This window comes from Formica exsecta, unplaced genomic scaffold (genome assembly GCF_003651465.1).
Source record: "Formica exsecta isolate Colony F162 unplaced genomic scaffold, ASM365146v1 scaffold160, whole genome shotgun sequence".
Lineage (NCBI taxonomy): Eukaryota > Metazoa > Arthropoda > Insecta > Hymenoptera > Formicidae > Formica > Formica exsecta.
The window spans coordinates 581,659-603,141 of NW_021848923.1; the positions used below are offsets into that span (position 1 = coordinate 581,659).

At 29.4% G+C, this 21,483-nt stretch overlaps 2 protein-coding genes across 5 annotated transcripts in view; one reads left to right on the forward strand and one right to left on the reverse strand.

Moving 5' to 3' along the window:
* LOC115233117 (PH and SEC7 domain-containing protein 2) overlaps positions 1–13,727 on the forward strand; it is a 25,592-nt gene extending 11,865 nt beyond the window's left edge. Inside the window, exons 3-14 of one of the 4 annotated variants that reach the window (XM_029803371.1) lie at positions 1,459–1,512; positions 3,355–3,694; positions 3,999–5,184; positions 5,887–6,128; positions 6,227–6,420; positions 6,636–6,828; positions 7,051–7,223; positions 7,424–7,640; positions 7,941–8,085; positions 8,843–8,986; positions 9,540–9,736; positions 13,480–13,727. In XM_029803371.1, the coding sequence (XP_029659231.1) occupies positions 1,459–1,512; positions 3,355–3,694; positions 3,999–5,184; positions 5,887–6,128; positions 6,227–6,420; positions 6,636–6,828; positions 7,051–7,223; positions 7,424–7,640; positions 7,941–8,085; positions 8,843–8,986; positions 9,540–9,736; positions 13,480–13,501 (3,107 nt within the window). In that variant the 3' untranslated portion in view covers positions 13,502–13,727. Of the gene's footprint in view, positions 1–1,458; positions 1,513–3,354; positions 3,695–3,998; positions 5,185–5,886; positions 6,129–6,226; positions 6,421–6,635; positions 6,829–7,050; positions 7,224–7,423; positions 7,641–7,940; positions 8,086–8,842; positions 8,987–9,513; positions 10,200–13,479 lie in introns of those variants that run through there. The other 3 variants (XM_029803370.1, XM_029803372.1, XM_029803369.1) reach the window with 3 other exon arrangements.
* Positions 13,728–15,765: 2,038 nt separating this feature from the next.
* Positions 15,766–21,483, reverse strand: part of LOC115233102 (histone-lysine N-methyltransferase trr) — a gene marked incomplete at its 5' end in the record, with an annotated part of 7,278 nt that continues 1,560 nt past the window's right edge. The window contains 7 exons of the mRNA XM_029803346.1: positions 15,766–16,920; positions 17,045–17,227; positions 17,593–18,058; positions 18,792–19,357; positions 19,833–20,050; positions 20,368–20,594; positions 20,709–20,979. Coding sequence (XP_029659206.1) covers positions 16,828–16,920; positions 17,045–17,227; positions 17,593–18,058; positions 18,792–19,357; positions 19,833–20,050; positions 20,368–20,594; positions 20,709–20,979 — 2,024 coding nt within the window. The remainder of the gene's footprint in view (positions 16,921–17,044; positions 17,228–17,592; positions 18,059–18,791; positions 19,358–19,832; positions 20,051–20,367; positions 20,595–20,708; positions 20,980–21,483) is intronic.

Genomic DNA, 21,483 nt, shown 5'->3' on the forward strand with positions numbered 1-21,483 from the left:
AATTAAAATAATTATTAATTATTATTAAAACTACATAGTTAAAATTATTTTAATATTGATAAAAAAAAAATACAATAAAAAAAAATTCAAATAATTCATTAAAATACTTGTAGTTTCTACATTCATTGCTTACTAAATCGACTTGTATAAAGAATTTTTGTGTATATATAAAAAAATAATTCTTTTTTGCAAATAATGTTATCTATAAATATCTACACAATAGTGAAATATTTTTTCATAATATTATTGTTTCATGTATATATGTGTAGATTTCTATATAAATCTATTTTACTTTTTCTTTTTATATCACACTTTTTAGCATATTTCCGTAGTTTCCAATGAATATATGTCGAATCAATTTCTCAAATTTCAATTTTTATCCGTTCTTAAAAATAATCAGTTGGTTAAAAAATAAATAAATAAATAAATGAAATATTATCTGAAAACTATCATATAATTTGATAGAAAGCAATTACAAACAAATATCGGGTATAACATTTAATTGAGGTTTCAGATAGAGCCGAAAAGCAGATTATATGTTAGTTTTTATATCTGTACTCTATCATAAATAGCTTTTATATTAAAATTTTATTAAAAGAATATTATAATGTCAATAATAAAACAAAACAAATAAATTTTAAAAGAATTATTTTACTATACTTTTGAGACACTCTTGATATTCTCTAGATGCGATCTTTTCATACATGTTTCGAGGGCCAATCTTTTTTTTTTTGCGTTTATATTTTGTCATAAATTACACATTATTTATCCAACACAATTTGACATAATTGAATACACAAAAAACTACTACAATGAATTAATCAAGATTTTAATCTCGTCAATTGACATGACCATCGAAATCGAACTTGATAATACATCAGAAAATAGAATTTGTAAGATTATTTGTTCAACATATATAATTTTATAATTAACTTAATTGGTAAATGATTAATGTAACAATAATTAATATTTTACACATATATTAGTATTTATTATATTTTATTCAATATATATATGTATATATATATATATATATATATATATATATATATATATACAAACATATCTGATATAAAACATATTTAATATTAAACATATTTGATATAGAAAAGGAATAAAATTTTTGGAAATATTTCTACTGGAAATATCTTCAAAGAAACCAATAAAGATTATTGATATGCTAGTTCCATTTCGGATAAATATAACCTGACATTCTGAACTTCAGGATTCGCGAAATGGATTATAGCCGATATATAAACAATATTCCAAATCACATGAAAGAGAGATTAGTAAAGTTTTATATACTAAAATATAACAATGTGATTTATATGTGTAAATAACAGTTAAGTCCTAAACTTCTTTCCTGTTTTATATATAACGTAGTATGTATTATTAATAAAAGTATAAATGCAGATTCAGTTTTTAAAATTGATTTCTCATATTGTTAATCTGTTTCAGTATTAAAATGTTTGCGGCTCTCTTCGGATCCCGTCACTCTAAAACTACGAAGGGGTAAGTTAAAATTTCTTAATAACAATCGACCACGATTTACGGAAGCTTACAGTTTTTATTATATGGCAAAATAATTTTTGTCTATATATATAATGTTTATATATAATTTAATTATGTATTTAATATTATATTGAAATATAATTATATTAATGTTACATTTAATTATAGATATTAATGTATGTGTTTGCGCGTGTGAGTGCTATATGTATATTAAAATTGCATATGTCCCTTGTATTAGAATTTTAATTACATATATTATATTCCTGTGTGTGTATATAACTTTATTATTTTGTATATAAGAATTTTTCTATATAATTCTATATTCATATAATTCCTTATATAACTATTTCAATATCTTTTATAATACATTTATAGATGAATATTTATCTTTAGACAGTCAAGCCGAAAAGAATTCCGGCTTTCGATCGAAAAATGAGGTCCATTCTACATCATCTGATGTGATATATATAGTATGTTTTATATGTAGATAGTTGCAAATTTATATGGCTTATAATTATACAATTATATATTTCGTTTATCAGTTCTTATCTTTTTAGTCATTAAAGAATACTCAAATCACCGATATTTTATTTGTTAATAATTTTTTAATAAACAATCAGCGATGGTTAAAATTTTTTGAAGATTACTCAGGATTGTGGCCTTTTTACCAACATATGTCAACCGAAAGCCTTTTGGGTCTGATTGTGTAAAGGTGAATATTTATCCATTCCTATATAACATTATATATAGTATTATAATTTTCTTTTATATACAATTTTTTCTTTTTAATATATATCATTTAAATACACCTACGCTATTTATACGATAAAAACAAATAGTATGCATCACGAGAGGCTAGTGAACTCTCGTGATCGAGAACAATCTAATGATAGATTACCGTCGAGCGTGTTCTTGAACCTGACACCGTAATAATAATAGAATTAATGTTGTAACAACCGTCGCGGTTAGCGTAGTAAACAGAGGAAGTTACGTACCCACCCTATGGAAGGGAATGGGATGACCGATGACCAAAGGCGCGCAATTATCTGCACAAGCGACTTTCAATCGATGCGTGAGAGTGATAAATGATTTTCTGTTAGACGAATACATCGATCCCTCGAGAAATGCCTTGAAATCTTTTGTAGTCAGAATGTTTTATTTTTAATTCTTATCTGTATTAATTTTATTCAATTAGCTGACAGATTTGTTAATCTAAATTTTATTGGCAGTTATCTATCACACACATGGATAGTCGTCTCTTATAGAAGGACATTTTTCACATTTTTTGCAGTTTTCACAATTTTCATAAAACTTTTTATTATTATATTATTTTTATTTTTATTAACTTGCTTGTAAATATATGTATATTAATTATTGACAATAATGGCGATAGGTTTCAATGATTCACTGATTCAGATTTGTTTGATGAATTTGTAATAGAATCTGTAGCAAAAGTGCTAAAGCATATTTACAATTTTCGAGTTAGAAACGATTAAAACAAAAGAGGGGATATCTTAAGACAAACTAAGTTTTAATTGTCAAAAATGAAGAGATCATAAAATATTTTACAATTAATTTTAAATGGTTTTTAATAGAATTTAAATTTGTGGTGATTATAATATAATTGGAAAATTAATTGATATTTTTGCTGAGGTAATATTGACATAAAAAATCGTGGAAGCTAAATGTAATTAGATGAAAAGTGTACGTTCAGTATTTCTTGTATAACATAATTATAACAACATTATATATATATATAAAGATTTTTAAAGGTGTGTTGTGTGTATGTGTGTGTGTATGTGTGTGCATACAATGTATGTATATAAAAGAAAAATTACATAGATCCTGCGGTGAAGGCGCACGTTCGTCGCCTCCTTTCTCCCGGTCAAGCCTCAAATGATGAAGACAGAGAATCCTCAAATGCTATCTTGACGAATAACCCCAAGAACATCGCATCTTCCGGCAATGTAGAAAACAAGGAGTTCGGCAAAACGCCGGAAATGTCCGCGGACTCGCCAATGCCAGTGGCAGCAACGAGAAGCAACGGCTCGTACAGTGATGCCTCTCTCTCATCGGAATTGGAGGCGCTCTTGCCGCCCGTGGACCACTTTAAGGAAGAGGAACGAACCCAATGGGAACCTCTCTCTGCTGAGAAATTTCCTCGGCAAAAAAATACGCCCAGGTATAAATTGAACAAGTAACTTTAATCACTGTTCATTTTCAAAATTATTCCCCCAAAGACTCTTCTATATTGCATCTCTCTTCGACATTTATTTAAGCTTAGTTACTATTATCTCGACTTCTATATTAATTTATAGAATGATTATACACGCATTTTATTTTATTCATGTATGTGATAAATGAAGTATGTAGTGAGAAAGAAAAGAATTGATTAAAAATAAGAGAAATATGTGGAATCAAGGATATGGAAACTTGATCATACTAATATATCGTGTCAGTAATAAGGCATATTATCCCTTTATCAGGTTCGAGGCATACATGATGACCGGCGACCTAATGTTGAACCTCTCGCGCACGCAGCAGAGCAGTAATCTTCTACCCAAACAGCATCAACAGCGCAAGATCGACTCCCTTAGGTACAACCCCAGTCACCAACACACTACCACTACCGTCACTACCACCAGTATCCATCATAATCACAATCACCATCACCATCATCACCATCACAACTCTGTACCCAGCAGTCCCAATGAGACTCAGCTGGCCTATCAGTACCACCATCACCATCGAGGAAGTACCTACAAAGCTTCCAGTTCGGCCAGCACATCACCCGTGAGTGCTGCCAGGCGCGATGGAATGCAAGGCACCTCGGGAGCCCTAGTTCAGGTCGATCCTAGCAAGAATACTTCTTCGAGCTTCGGTTTCGTTCGTACTTCACGATCGGAGGATCATCTACAGTTCCAGAAAGATCCCTCGATGAGCGCTGTGGATATCGACATCGACGACGATGTCACCTCGAGCTTGAATACGCTGTTAGACCCACGGCCGGAAGGGTTGATGCCGAATGAACGTATCGTCTGGACATACAATGCACCTGTCAGTTCGCCAGCCGCTTCCTGTTGTCAAAATGGCGGTTCCTCATCCTCGTCTTCCTCCTCCTCATCTTCTTCGACGAGTCCTCAGCGTTCTCTATCTCCCGCCTCTCCCACCTCCGTCTCGTCCTCTGTCATGTCCTCCAACTCTGGCTCCCGCAGGTTTCCGCTGGTGCAGACAGTTCCTGGGATCTCCGGCGCTCCGGGAAGTCATCTTCCCGCTAATGGTGATCTCAGCCAGTCAGAAGCCATCAGCAACATGTCTAGCCCGGATTATAATGACGAAGAAACGATGGATATCCTCAGCGCGAGGGATATCATGATGGTTAGCGATCCCAGTGATAGCGATTCTACCATCTTGGCGAGTGAACCACCCCAGAGGAGATTGAAGCCTAATCCTCAGGATGCTGGAGAGCATAGAATAGTGATCCAGGTAAAGGGGCCGGACAAGGAGACTCCAAGAAATACGAGCCCTAGACAGGGAAGAAGAAGAGGGAATCCTGCCGTGGAAATGGTGCCGCCTATCACATCCCAAAACTTACAAAGAAATCAATCCGTAGTTCCAGGAGTCCCTAACATCACTGCAGGATCCATGGCACCCGAATACGTAGGTTATCAGGTAATTTTGTGATATATTGAGAAATATCTTATGGTATTTTATTTGAATAAACTAAATTGAATTAAGATTCCGAAATTTTTTAATTACAAATTAATTAAATCATATATATATATATATATATATATATATATATATATATATATATTTATTTATTTATGTAATAGACATACATATAGAATATATATTTAATTATTTATGTGTATACGTTTTGATATGTAGAACTCATCTTCAAAATGTATATTTTCAAATTTTTCAGTTACGCTATATATAGTACAATTCAACTAATTCCAATAAAATTGTACTATATATAGTACAATTTCATTGGAATTAGTTGAATTGAGAATTAATTTTGTGGAAATTTTGTGAAAATGTATTATATTATTAGAACAATACAAATTTTATAATACAACAATATATATATGACAATAATAAAATATTTATTAATGTTTTACGACTAAGGCCCGGTTGCATCAATGTTATTTTGGCTTTGGGCGAGACTTAAAATAAGACTTTTGATTTTTGGCAATAATAAGCCAATGTTATTTGGCTTTCGGTTTTAAGCTTTAGACTCTAAGTTAATCAACGATTAAATTATAGCCTAAAGCCAAAAACCAAATAACATTAATGCAATTGGGCCTAATACATTTACTAGTATGTATGTGTGTGTGTATAAATATTATTAATTTATCATCGAAAATTTAGGAATTGAAGGAATGCGAAGATGAAAAAGAGGCTCTAACCGGTGGAACATTTGAAGAGCAGAAGGGACATGGAGGTGCATCGCCGCCACAGTCAGCAGATGAAGAAAGCGACATTGAAAGTCTGCACAGCTTTCATTACAGTCCGAAAGCAGTTGATTTACCTTCTGCTGTCCGACTAGCCAAACGCCTCTATTCTCTAGATGGCTTCAAAAAATCCGACGTTTCCAGGCATCTAAGCAAAAAGTAAGCTTTCTACGTTCTCTTATAGAATCCTAACACATATAAAATGTGAAATTTCGAAGGTTTTAATTTTATGAATACGTGATATCCTATATTTACAGCAACGATTTCAGCAGAGCTGTGGCAGAGGAGTATCTGCGCTATTTCAACTTTGAACGGGATACGTTGGATGTGGCTCTTAGAAAGTTTCTCGCTCAATTCTCTCTGACAGGAGAAACTCAAGAAAGGGAGAGAGTTTTGGTACACTTTTCCAAAAGATATTTGGACTGCAATCCCGGTAGTTTTAACTCTCAAGGTAAATGCTCTTTAGAATATATATTATTAGATAAGATTTATCTCCCGTAAATTAGAGAGATTGGATATTATTAAACCAAATATTAAATGCTTATAAATATTAAATATAATACATCCTATTTTAGCCTATAGATTAAGATTATTAAATAATATATTCTCTCCCTCTCTCTCTTTCATCCTTTAGATTAAAATAAATATTAAATAATATTTATTTAGATGCGGTTCACACATTGACATGCGCGATAATGCTGCTCAACACGGATTTGCATGGTCAAAATATTGGTCGAAAGATGTCTTGCTCGGAATTTATCGAGAATCTGTCGGAGCTCAATGACGGTGACAACTTTCCGCGTGAGGTACTTAAGCAGCTCTACAACGCCGTCAAGTCTTTTCCCCTCGAGTGGGCCTTGTAAGCAATCTTTCAAAATACTCATATATAAAATATTACATAATAAATTTGTCTTGTTTAGAATAACAACAGATTAAATACTTCGGAGCGATTAGATTTTAAATAATTTCTTGTGGAATGTTGAAATTATATTTATATTCTTTAAAGGAAACGAGAATAAATAAATTTTTGCATTCTGACATTTTTCAAATAAACATTGCTTTATATTCTTTATTGGTTTAGGGATGAAGAGGGAGATGAAACGACAAATCAGATAATTCAGCAGGGCGATGGTACAACGGCAATCGCCGGTACCGGGAATCCGTTCCTCGATGTGCCAAATATAACGGGCGCCACAGAATTCAAAAAGGGCTACGTTATGCGAAAATGCTGTTACGATTCCAACGGCAAAAAAAGTATGTATTTCTTATATTATCTTTTATATAACAAAATATTACATAAACACATGCGTACATGCTTATGTATGAGTGTAGTTGCATTCTCCGTTCGATCTCAATCGATCTTGAAATCTACTTTCCACACTTACATTAATTGCATTTGCACACGCAATTATATAATAATCTCGTGCATTATTTTTATATAAAAAATGTTACAGCTCCATTTGGCAAGCGAGGCTGGAAGATGTACTATTGTACACTGCGCGAGCTCGTGCTATACTTACATAAAGACGAGCATGGCTTTCGTAACGACAGCTTACACAACGCCATACGTATTCATCATGCGCTGGCTACCAAAGCGACCGACTATACGAAAAAGCAGCATGTCTTTCGGTTGCAAACGGCCGACCAGGCAGAATACCTTTTTCAGACGAGGTTAGTATACTTTATTGATTTTAGGAAATAATTTCTATGTGTTAATGCAAAATATTCATAGAATTTAAAGAACTAAACTAAATTTTAAATTGAATTGAATTGTATGACTATCATATTAGGGATTGTTGTTTAATAATGATTTGTAATTGATTATATAATCATTTATATATTTGTAATTGTGTGTAACTATGATTCTGATTATAATTCAGTTTTTGTTTTAATTTAGCTTGATTTTCAATTTGATTTGATTTGATTTGATTTTAAAAAATGAGTATGCAATTTATTGATATATCTACACAGTGATTCGAAGGAGCTGCAATCGTGGATAGACACGATCAATTTCGTTTGCGCCAGCTTTTCGTGTCAGCCACTAGCGGGTGCCGTCGGTTCTCAGCGCAAGTTCCAACGTCCGTTGCTGCCATGTAGCCACACTAAATTAAATTCCGTAAGTATGCGATTGAGTGCCACGACTAAGCCTTGTGTCCACGATGCTAGAACTTGGTCCGAGCTCTCGGTCCGAGAAACGTGTAGCCAATAAAATTGCTGCTTTTCCGTAAAAGTTGTAAATTGATTGGCTACACATTTCTCGGTCCGAGAACTCGGACCTAGTTTTAGCATCGTGGACACAAGGTTTTATTCAATTTTTTGAGTTTTTTTAAGTAATGCCTTGTAAGAGAGTGATAAAACTTTATGACTAGATGGATCTTTATGCATTAATCTTGTTAAACAATTAAATCATAAATAGTGATTGGTTCTAACATAGATTTTATATATATACATGCACGTACATACATATATATATATATTAATTAATATATAAGACCATAATTAAGACCAATTAACTCTCTCTCTTTCTCTTTCGGAAAACTTGAATGACTTACATATGACGTTGATATGACATTTCTTTTTTGTTTTAGGTTTTATATTTATCCCTTAAAATATTAACATATAATTAAGAGAATCAATTTACATATAAAAAATTTGTGTTTTTTAAAATATATAGATTTTAATTCTACACATTATTTAAATACCGGCAAAAAAATATTAAAAATAGAGCGTTATAATTCTCTTTCGTTCTTTCTCTTATTCTATGGCATAAATATATTTGAGATGTTACTTTTACATTTAACTTATTAAAGTGAACTTGTTAAAGTCTACTTGTTGAAGTGAAGATAAAGAGAATTAAATTGATTTATTGATAGAGAGAGCAATTGCGGGACCACGAGGATAGGGTAAGCAGATTGGAGGCAGAATTGGACGAGCACAGACGGCATCCTCCAGAAAGAGGCGCGAAAGCTCTTACTGTACAGAATTATAAGGAGAAGGACGCATATTTGCATTATGAGGTAATTTTTAAACAATCAAAACATCAAACAAAAAGCTCCTTGTAATTTCGGGAGCTAAAATATCACGCGCATGCCCACACACACACACACACACACACACACACACACACACCCATATATATACATAAAATTAAATAACTTACATAACAGAAATCTTTGTAAGAATTTACAAATAAAATAACAATAATTGTTACATATAGATGGCGAAAGCCTTCTTCCTCCACACAAATTTAACACAAAAAAAAATTTTCGTTCTTTTTCACCAAAGATTAAAAGATTCCAATGTTATTCCATTTATAATTTTATTTCACAATTTATTACTTTTCTCTTCTCTCATGTTTTTCACGCATAATCATCTAGTAATATTATAAAATAGAAGAAGTTACAAATCTGTTTAAGAACTTAATTAAAATCTTTTCTGCTTACCATTAAAATTCTTAATGCCTTTTTCTGTTTAATTAAAGAAAGAAATTAATTCTCTCTATTTTATCTGAAATCACTATCCTTCACTTCATCATACTCTACAGAGCAACCCATACGGTGCTCGTTCCAGCTGAAGCGGTACAAGACGTATGCTTACCTACTTCGTTCCCGACTGGCGTTCAGCGAAGTGGAGCCGTCGTCGCTGGTGGAGAGCAGTATTGGCGAGGTGGATGAAGGCGCTCTTCTTGGATCCTCTGGAGCTATAATAAATGCGGAAGGGGCTCTAGTGCCGCCACCGGTTCCGGAACGGTCGACAGCAGCTAATAGGTATAGTTATCGGACCGCCATTTACAGCGGTAGCGGTGGCGGCGGCGGCGGTAGTCGCAATCTGTTGAATGGTGGTCATCAAGACTATAATGCAGCCAGTGGTAACATTGGTTGACGCGATGCTTTCGGTTTGTGTGGGTTAGTCTGACCCCGGTGTTGGTGCTGGTGTTGGTGATGCTGACGTTGATGACTAACGATAAACAAGAGTGACGCAAACTAACGATATATCTACGGCGCATCGCGCATATTCTAATGGTATATTAAGTGATATACCATATTCAGTGGTGCAACTATTAAATCATATTGAACTGATAAAATAATACTAAATTGAGCTTTCAATAAGAGAGTTATAATATCGAAACATGAGGTATTAATTAAGATAATTTATTAATACGAATAATATTATATTTTTGATTGCTAATATTTTTATTCTCATTTTAATATTACAGGATAATATCCAATTTTTTCGAAATTTTAAAATTTGAAACAGAAGTATATATATTTTTAATCCCTTAAATAATAGGAAAATAGTTCTTCTATTTTATTTGCAAAATTAAGCAAGAGAGAGAGAGAATTAAAATATTAGAATTTTTTTTTTGAATAAAATATAAAATTTTTTAATTTGAATTAAGATTTAAAAAAATATTTTCTATTGTAGATATTTATTTTATTAACAAAAGAAATTTATATAAAAATTTGTATATTTAAACTCATAAAAGCATTAATTCACATGGCAAAGGTTCATATTTTAAGTTTATATATTTTACTCTCTAAGAAGCTAATTTTTTAATTGTTTTGTTAATATTGTTAATACGCCATTATGTTAGCTTTCCTTTCTATTCTCATTTTACAAGAATTACATCATTGATACTATTATATTGCTTTTGTATCTGCTAATTGCAGTAATTTGAATTTGTGTGGTAATAGAGAGCGAAATAGGGATTTAACTTTCATTTTTTTTTTTTTTACTAATATTGGCAAAATTTTTTGTTTGGATACAAAATTAACGTATTTCCATTTTATATTTCTATTGATGACAATTTTTGTTTCGAGATATACAAAATTAATGTATTTTAATTATATATTTCTGTTGATGAAAATTTTTTCTTTGTTGACATTTATCTTTTTATCATACTTCAATATTGCTTTATTTCTTGTGTGATACAACTTATTTTATGTCTGAAGTTCTGGTGTTTACAAACTTATATGATAGTGTATGATTAATTTTACATACACACATATATAGCATGATTATTATTTTTTTAAGGTATCTCAAATTAGAATCATTAATTGACAATTAAATTTAGTTAACTAATTGTTCAAAAATTAAATATTTAAATATTTAAAAAATAATGTTTTTGCTATGTTTATGCTATTGCATAAACATATCTTATAATCAAATTTTTATTCCAAAAATTTAAGATTAAGATAAAAATATAATTCCGAATGTTTTTAAAATTTTTACTTCTTTATTTTTCTTTTCTTTCCTCTCTCCTTCCTCTTTTTTTCTTCCTTTTTTTTAGAGAGTAGATTTCATTTGATTCTGGGAAGCATCAAATTTCATCATTGAAAATGGTACATAAAAAGAATATCTAATTAGACGATAAACATATGTCGCTGTTTCATCATATTGTTAGTTTGCGCATAAATATTAATTATGCAAACTAAGAAAAATATATTATAAAAGTTGAGAGCGCGCACGTGCGCCTGTTAAGACTGGATAGAGAAAAAAGTTTTCGCGTTTCAACTTAATGTCATATAGAGTTGAAGAAAATGTATCAGCCATTTTGTGATTAGAAAAACAAATTTTACAAATTTTTTACAAATTTGTTATTTTATTAACAATTTAACGTAAATATTAAATTAAAATTTTTAGTTTTATACATTTTTCTCATGTGATTTTATATTATATTTGACTAATAATTTATTTATTGTAAGTGCTTAATGATATTATACATACATATATATATATAAAGATCATAAACAATTTTTTTTTCACTTTAAAGAGGAATATATCAATATTAAGGAATAATTTATTTTATAAAATATAGGCATGATTAAAAGTAAAAATAGCCATATTTTTTTTATTTAAACTGATTATATTTAATATAATTATATTCACACACATATATTAGTTATATAAAATGTATATTTTGTATTTCAACATAACTAAAATTCCTTTGTCTTCCTAATTTTTACACAATAATAAGATTGTTATATATTATATATTCTCTTTTTTATTCTTAATGATACACCTTTGTAAAGATTATTTATATATTATGTTAAATATAAATTCTTTTTGCTTTAATTAATAAATATGTAATCATATTATATATATGTTCGTGTATATATATACATATACATATACATATACATATATGATATTAGATATATAATTCTTTTATTTAAATACAATTAAATTTTTTTCTTCCTAAGTTTTACATAATATGTAATATAATTACTTTTGATGTGTGATCGAGATTTACAACATTCTTTGTATATACATTATCCCGTTCTAAATCCGCAATAAAAAATATTTATTTTTATAATAGATTTCTTTTTTAATTAAAGATTGAGTGTGAATAATTATAATGCCGCAGGTAAAAGATTAATAAGCAGGATTTTATTATAAGCCAGATGATATTTGGTAAACAATTAAGAAAGTTGATAAACATAATATAACTATAATAATTTTTGAACTTCTAGAAATTATAGTGATTTATATACTATATAATGTCATATACAAAATTATATAGATCGATAAAAACTTATAAATAATAGAAATTATTACATAAATAAATCATCCTGTAATAATTAAACATACGAATGTGTTTCACCGGATATATGGATATGCGCAAATATACGGACGAGCTGTATATAAATTTTTTTTTAAATAACGGAAAAATATATAAAGCAACAAATTCATTTATTCATAATTTTACTTTTTAGTAAAAATAATCTTAATTTTAATTTTCTTTTTGTTTATGTTAAGTAAAATGTTTTGTAAGTCGAAAAACTTTTTACATCGATATAATATTATCTTCTATAATATAATCTTCTTTTTCTCATTACCATTTCTCTTTCCTTATATTCTTTTTTCTTTTCTATCTTCTATTTTTTGTCTCATTTCTGGATTTCTTAAGGGGAAATTACTATCTCATTAGTAGTTTATAGCAAACTCTTTGTACATAAAAATGTAATATATGTGGATACTTACCCCGTATAAATACTTATTATATATAAAATACATATATATATATATAATATAATAATAAAAATCAACGATCTTCAAATCTCACATGTAAAATCGCTTTTTTATAAGGATACCCCACTTATCTTTTACACACACATATGCAGCACGAAATAATTATTTTTATTTGAAAATAATTATAAAATTATGTATGTGAATGTGTGTATATATATAATATATAAAAATATTTTATAATTTGTACATAATTTGCTTTTGCATGCTTTGGTATATATATATATATATATGTTTTGATGCATCATTGTCGACAATATCATAAAAATTAAATCATAATAACAAAAATAATAATAAATTGTAAAGATAATTTTATTTTTTATTAACGATTTTATTGTAGTTTTAGATTTTTTAAATCAATTAAATAATTTATTAAATTTAAATTTAGTTTTCTTAATTCACTATGTCATATAAATTTTTATAAAAGATGAATAATTTTTTGTATATAAAAAAATCGATCTTTATTTGTTGCATGTAATAGAGTCGACCTATCAGCAACGTAGACAAGATGAGCAAGATTATTATACCCAGCTTTCAGGATGTTACTCAGGACAGTTCTCTTTTTGCGCGAAATTATAAATACGAAATGAGAAATAGACAATTCGTTATTATCCGAATTTTCAATATTTAATAAAAAAATTATATTTATGTAGAATGAAGATTGTGTGTGTGTGTGTTGGCTGCGTTAATAAAAAATTTATAATTTGCAAATATAATACTTACATGGAATATAATTACTTATATATATATGTATCTATAACAATTAATTAATAATTTATATTAATTATTAAATAGTTCAGAATCAGTTTTCAATTTTAATATAATATGTTTCTTGTTCGGTGTTAATTTTGATATTAAATAATTAATAATATTATTCTCCTTTTTAATTATCTTTATAAACAAATGTATGAAAAATTTGAATAATTGAAAAAAATCATACTCTTCGAAAACAGTAAAACTGTATCGCTTAATTGCATTATAAAAATTTCTTTTCTGAAGATATACATATATATGTCAGTACTTCAACATTAAATTAAAATAAACAAAATTGTTGATTTGTAAATTTTTTACAATATTAGTCTGTGCAAAGAATTTTTACACACTAGCGTGCATAAAGGAAATGTAACCAACAACAAATGTTAATCTCAGCAATCTTCATTCTTTCTCTCTCTTTTCATCATAAAATTTTCAAAGTGAAACAGGAGAAAATAATGAGGTAAACACTTGTAGGAATTATTCCGAAATGAGAAAAATAAATAGACGAAGCATTTTGCCTCGCAAGCTTAGATGATATCTTCGTTTCCTAGCAAAAATAATAGATACTTGGTGTAATAAATAAGGCTAAAACTTTTCTGTATTTACACGAAGTATTTGCATTATTTAAGACTGATTATATAACAAAATATACTAGGTATGTCGAATAATGAACGATAACTGGGAGAGGAAATTATCAATACATAAAAATTGGTTTTAATATAACGATGATAAGAATTATTGATCCTTTAGTATGTGTTAAACATGATAAAAATTATTAAATTATTAAAAATTACTCATGTCTTCTTGTAAATTTTATAATTGTATATGATAAACTTGTTGAAATGCAAAAAAGGGCCAAAGAATTGCATTTATATATACATACTGTTAAATATGCCATCTCTTTTATAATTTTGCGTATATATTTTTTACGATTTTTATATTGGCATAAGTTACTTTGTCTTATCGAAACTCATAGACATATTTCTATGTCTATGTCGAAACTTAAGATAGCATGAATAATTTCGTTTGTAGAATAAGCAAGATAATGGATGAAAAGTGACAACAAATTCTTTGTTTGTATGTATGTATATAAATGTATACACATACATGCGTGCAGATATCATTGAACTATTCGAAAATATTGCATGTTCTTTTTAGGACAAAGTTTTTACTAATTTGAGGAATCAATTTTTGTTTAGCGAAAATATCGAGAAAATTATCATTTATTGCAAGGTTCCTACACTTTTTCCGTTATTTATATTTGTAAATAATCTTTAAAAATTAAAAGATTTTTTAAATTGATTTTTTATTAACTTTATCTCGAAGTAACTGAAGAATATATAATTTTATGTTTCTAGCTCAAAAGTTCAGTTTGCGAAAAACTTTTCTTGTTTAATCATTTATTAAATAATTATTGATATCTTAACATTTTCGCTGAAGAAGAATGGACTTTAAGTTAGCCAAAAAATCTGTTAAAGAGTAAAAGGATATCTTGTGATTTTGGAACAACCTATATATATATTATAATTATGCAATATAATAAAATTGAAAATCAGGAATTAAAAAACAGAAAAATCAAAATTATTATTGAAAAATAATTCAATAATTAAATTGGTATAATAATTATATATAATTCTTCAAATTATAGATATCAGATTCGCCATTTTTTGCTTTACACATAGATATATGGGACAATTCGCAAAAATAACTTTCGTACTATATGTATATACATATACATATGTACACATACATATATATACATATATACATACATACATATATATATATATATATATATATATATATACACATACAATGACACATGCAACACGCGCTTCTCCACTCTTAAAAGAGTATATATATATATATATATATATATATATATGCACATACATACATATATATAGAATATAAAAACACGATGCACGCTGTGTGTGTAATATTTATATCATTCTAATTATACATAATGATGATAATAATAATCATAATAATAATGATAATAATAATTATGCAATGAAGGATATATTACAACAAAATATTATTCGTCACAAAAGCATAAAGATAGAAAGTTTTTCTCTCTCTCCTCATATACACATATACACGCATTTTCCTTTTTTCTTACACTCTCTCGATATTCTTTTTTTCTATATAACGACAATTATAACATATATTGTACAACACATTGGAGGAATGTGATGGCATCTCTGATGAGCACCATTCTGATTAGCGACTTCTTTTCGATCAATCTTAATTAGATCTTGGATTATTCCTATAAAAGGAGAAGAAAACGCCATCATATCTCTTTATCTCTCTAAGTGTAACATTTAAAGAATGAGAATAAATTTATGCATATATCATTGATTAACTTAAATAAAAAATAAAAATGTGTTGGTTACTTAATTAACAAAAAACAGAGATGCACATATTTTTATATTATATAATATATATTTCTCTTCTTTTTTTTAGTTTGTTTTATATAGATCTTTTTTTACCTAGGTTATATATTGTTATATAATTCGTTCTTTAGTTTTATACTTCCTTCCTTGTTAGACCTAAGTAAAAAAAATTATATTTTTTAATTATGTACAAGAATATAAATAAAGAATGTACAAACTTTTGTAGAGCCCGAGGAGAAAATTATATAATTTTAATATGATGTAATACACACCAACACACACACATACACATACAATATACATATACACACAACTATTAAATTATATTTTCGTGGATTATTAAATATTAATGAATAATAATAAATCCGGGATTTAATTATATTATTGCGCGATGGCACTTTATAAATTAAATTACAACGATTTGTTGTTTATCTTGTGTTTATGTTGTGTATATGTGTGTGTTTATTTATATAATATGTATAAACTTTTCGTCTCTCATATTTATATATTTATACATAGAATTTGTTTTGCTATCTTCTTCATTTCCTATGTGGAAAACTAGCCCTATATAACTTCCTATTCTGTATATAACGCAGCAACAATAATAACAATAGATAGGGTGGAGAGATTAAGTCTTTTTTATTTTTATTTTATCTTGTTTTTTGGTCCTGATTTTTTTAGTTCATCCACTTGCGACAATTGGGCGCGCCGCAGGCACATGCAATCTTATGTTGGTCATCTTCGATATCAAACTTGTAATCGTATGCCAACTGGAAGAAAAAATAAATAGATAAATATAACAATGTCGAAGATAATGGTTTACAATAAAAAATAAAAGAAAAGATTTAAAGTAAAAGACTTCGAATTAAAGAAATTAGTTTTAAAAGACTTTACCTCCTCGCCGCGTGAGATTCTGCGTTTGGCAAAAATGATAATTCTGAGATCGCGCTCGACTTCAACGATTTCAGCGACACAGTTGGGGTTGCAAGAATGATTGATGTATCGGGCGAGACCACCACACAATGTTGCATCTACCACTCGCTCTTCATCCAATCGAAACATATATATACCGCGATTCTGCAAGCAAATAATATTAAATAATAAATTAATAAGGATAGAAAAATAAATAAAAATAGGAAAATGAATAACACCTAGTAATAGAATAGAGAAAACAATTTTTATACACATGTTTATATGCACTCGTGTGCGCGCACACGTACACACACAAAATAGAAAAAAGATTAGAGAGAGAAAATATTATATTCTCAAAAAATTATTAGAGAAAATTCTTATTGCAAAAATTAGATGTCTTTAAAAAAATTAAATATTCTGTTAATAGCGATATATTTTTGAATAATATATACTAATATAAAAAATATATAATATGTAATAAGAGAGAATTAATAGAATATATAAAATTGCGATTAAGTTTTGACACTCACTCTAGCCTCATACTGCTTCTCTCTTGTCTCTGCCAGTTCTGTTCTAATGATCTCCCCAATATATTCGATCACCATCGTGTGCTTCTCTAGATCTCTCGCAGCGTACAATCCTAAACCTTGAATTTTTGATCTCGCCAAATAAACATTATTACGCCATTCTTGCTTCATTTTTTTGTATTGAGAGCTTTTAGAGTGTACAAATTGCTTGGAATATGGACAGGAAGCCGTCTCGCCGACCGCAGCAGCGGCCGCTACCAACGTCGAAGAAACCCCGCCGCCCATCGCGGCGGCAACGCTGCACGTTGACAAGCCGAATGGTACCCCGCGCGACGCAAATCCTCCTGTACGCTGCGTGTGCGGACGCTTCCATGGCAATTGGTTTCGTAGGCGCGCTTCTGTTCGCGCGCTTCCGGTCGGATTAATGGCCAGCGGTAACTCCAACAATGGGTTACGACCGTATTTAAATCTGAAAGAAGAGAAATGCTTTGCTATTATTTCTATCTATATTTAGGAAGATTGATGTTGTTCAAATTAATAGGAAAGGTCAGAGAATTTTTATCACACGAAAAAATTAAGATGAGAATCTAAAAGAACATCTGGAAACATTATCAAGACATGCAAAACTAACACTTTCCAGACAACAATTGGAAATACTAATTAATTAGCACAAAAACCATTTCAAAAATTTTAGTAAATATATCACTCGTTGTCAGATCTTCGTTATCTTGTATTGCTCTTCCATTATTTTAAATTTATCATGCATGCAAAGACTGAAAATATTATTTATTTTTTTATATGTACATTATCATTTTAAATTGGTTCTTTAAAGATTTGATAGTATTTTAAGGCTCCTGAAACTATATTTGAATTCTTATATTACAGAAAGCACAACCGAGAAATCACATAAATTTTTTTTCTTGCTACGATCAGGAGCTTTAATACAATCATACAAAAATTAAAAAAAGATGACAGAAAAGATAAATGTCCAAATTAAGGTAAACTAAAATCTTTAAAAACAGCCTATATTATATCAAATTAAGTTATCAATAAGTATTATCTTTCATTCTTATTTTAATAAAGAATAATTTAGAAATTATGGAACTATAGAATAAGAATAACTTAGAAATTATAATGCTATAAAAAATTAAGATCTAATTATGTATGATACCGTTCAATTAATCCAAAAATCATGCTCTTACCTGTAGTCAGTCAGAGTCTCAATTCCAGGCAAGCTCTCCAACACCCGTACCACTGTTGGTTCGGTCAGACCAAATAGATCCTCTCCCGAAACATATCTCGGAAACAATTGAACAGAATTCGTGCTTCTCCTCAATTCTGCAAGCGGCTCCAAAATTCGGCTCCAAACAGCTCGTGGAGTAGCATCTCTCAGTTCAACATCCTCCTGATGAGGTTCCTGGATTAGGACGCGAAATTCTGGACGACCGGAAACATCGTGGATCGAACAAACATAGCGACAACGTTTGTTGGCTCTGCGCATGCTCCAATAAAAGCGCACAATTTTGTAGCCCACTGGATAAATGTAGTTCGGCGTATGGAAATTCTGCAGTTGATGAGGAAGTAGTTGGCCGACGCTGAGGAAGATGAGGGAACCCACGCGAAGCAGATGATTATGCTCAGAATGGTGCATTACTGCGGCAACTTGACGATTTTCATCGCGATTAACGTAGACGCGACGATAGGCAGATAGCGTAATCAGTTCTTTGTCTTTTTCGTTTTTTAGAATGTGTTGGGGACAATACATGGTCTGGAAGAAGATGAAGGATCCTCATCAAAATCAATTTACCATATTCTTTCTCTCTTACGTTCTTATTCTTAAAAGATCGTGTCTTTAATATTCTTTAATATTCTTAATATCTTTTCCTATATTTTCTATATCTTTCCAATTGCTATATATTTGTCATCTGGTCATGCATGCATAGAATAATCGCGCGTATGATCAAAATAATATGTTCATAAATGTTACTTTTTTTAAGTTTTGTTACTTAGCTTCAGTCATGAATAGAGGTTCTATTATATAGTTGCTTATATTTAGAATATTATATAAGAAAGAAAGAAAATGTTGAATATAGAGAAAGTGAAAAAGAAAATTAAAAAAGATTGTAAGAAAATTTTATAGAGAGAAAATTAAGATACTAAAAATACTTTTAAATTAATAAATCTCTGTATGTATGTATGTATGTATGTTTGTATATATAAAGATATATTTCTTGTATGCAAACCTTATCCTGAGTATTGGAGGGTGTTCGAATGAGAGCAAATTGCATATAGCAAGCCGTCGAACAGAAGCAAAGTTCATCACCAGGTTCGGCTTCTTCTTTGCTGAAAAACGGTAGATCTGATACTTTCTTTCGGATCAGAAGATTGTTGAAGACCACGATATCGCAATGACGACAAAACTTTGTCGCACCATTCAAGATACTTTGTATATCGACTGGAGCTGGAAAATGAATCGATATATTTAAAAATGAATTAAATATATATATTTCTAGTATGTACGCGCGAGTCTCACACACACACACACACACACACACACACACACACACACACTAGAACTGCTCCTTTGTATCTATTTATTATTTATTTTATTTATGAGATCCTCTGATTTATATATTTTTTCCAAGATTATTTCTTTCATAATTTATAATAATTTTTTTTTTTTTATGAGGCAAATTGGAATCGATATTCTCTCATTCGATTCATATAAATTTTCTTAATAAACAGCTTGTAATGATAATCATTCTATTAATTACGTACCACCTTCTTTGCCATCTTTCCCTTTTGTTCTGTATAATCCTAGTTTCTGGCTAGGAGGAGTGGAAGTGCGTTCGACTATTTGATAGCCAGCAGGTGGTGCTATGTTCAAAATATTTGCAAGATCTTTGAGTACACCCATTATATCATCGGCAGCCTGACTATTTAGAGTTAAGGTCACGGTGACGTTTCCGTTTTCCCGTAAAGGAATCGGAGGAGATTTGCCAAGCCTAAAGAGAAATATATATGATGTCATAAATAATAATGTTCTAAATAATAATAAATAATATGACAATATGTAGAATATATGTATCATAATAATAAAAATAAATAAATATACATACTTGGGTATTCCAAAATTTTCCTTGTCTTGTTTAGCTGCATCTTTTGAGTAAGCAGGCTTCAGCCTGATTGGAATTGGTGAAATTAAAGGTATAACGGGTGATACGCGTTTTAGCCAATCCGCCTCGTCATCGGATTCTTCCTCGATCAATCGCAATCCGGGAAAATGATGCATAAATTCTGGTATAACACATTCAGGCGAGGATGAACTCACGATAGTATCAGGAGAATCTACATCGCGATTTGTCGCCATAGTCTCCTTCTTATCATCAGCTAAAAAAAAGTATCTTATTATAATATATATATCAAATCTCACATGTAAAATCGCTTTTTTATAAGGATACCCCACTTATCTTTTACACACACATATGCAGCACGAAATAATTATTTTTATTTGAAAATAATTATAAAATTATGTATGTGAATGTGTGTATATATATAATATATAAAAATATTTTATAATTTGTACATAATTTGCTTTTGCATGCTTTGGTATTACATTCATAAATGGATATATATATATCAACATATGTTGATAATATATTAATTCATTATTAACACATAATTAATTATTATTATTAATTATTTTAAGATTAAATCGAAATTTTATTATAATTAGCTTAATTTTTATTTGTTTTTGGTGGTTTCATAACCATCTTTATTTACTTTATTTTTTAACTTATATTTTAATTTATTTGTTTTTTTTAACTTGGTATATAATATGATTTTATAAATTAATTATAAATGCATGTTTGCATGTATTGGTAATTAATCGCT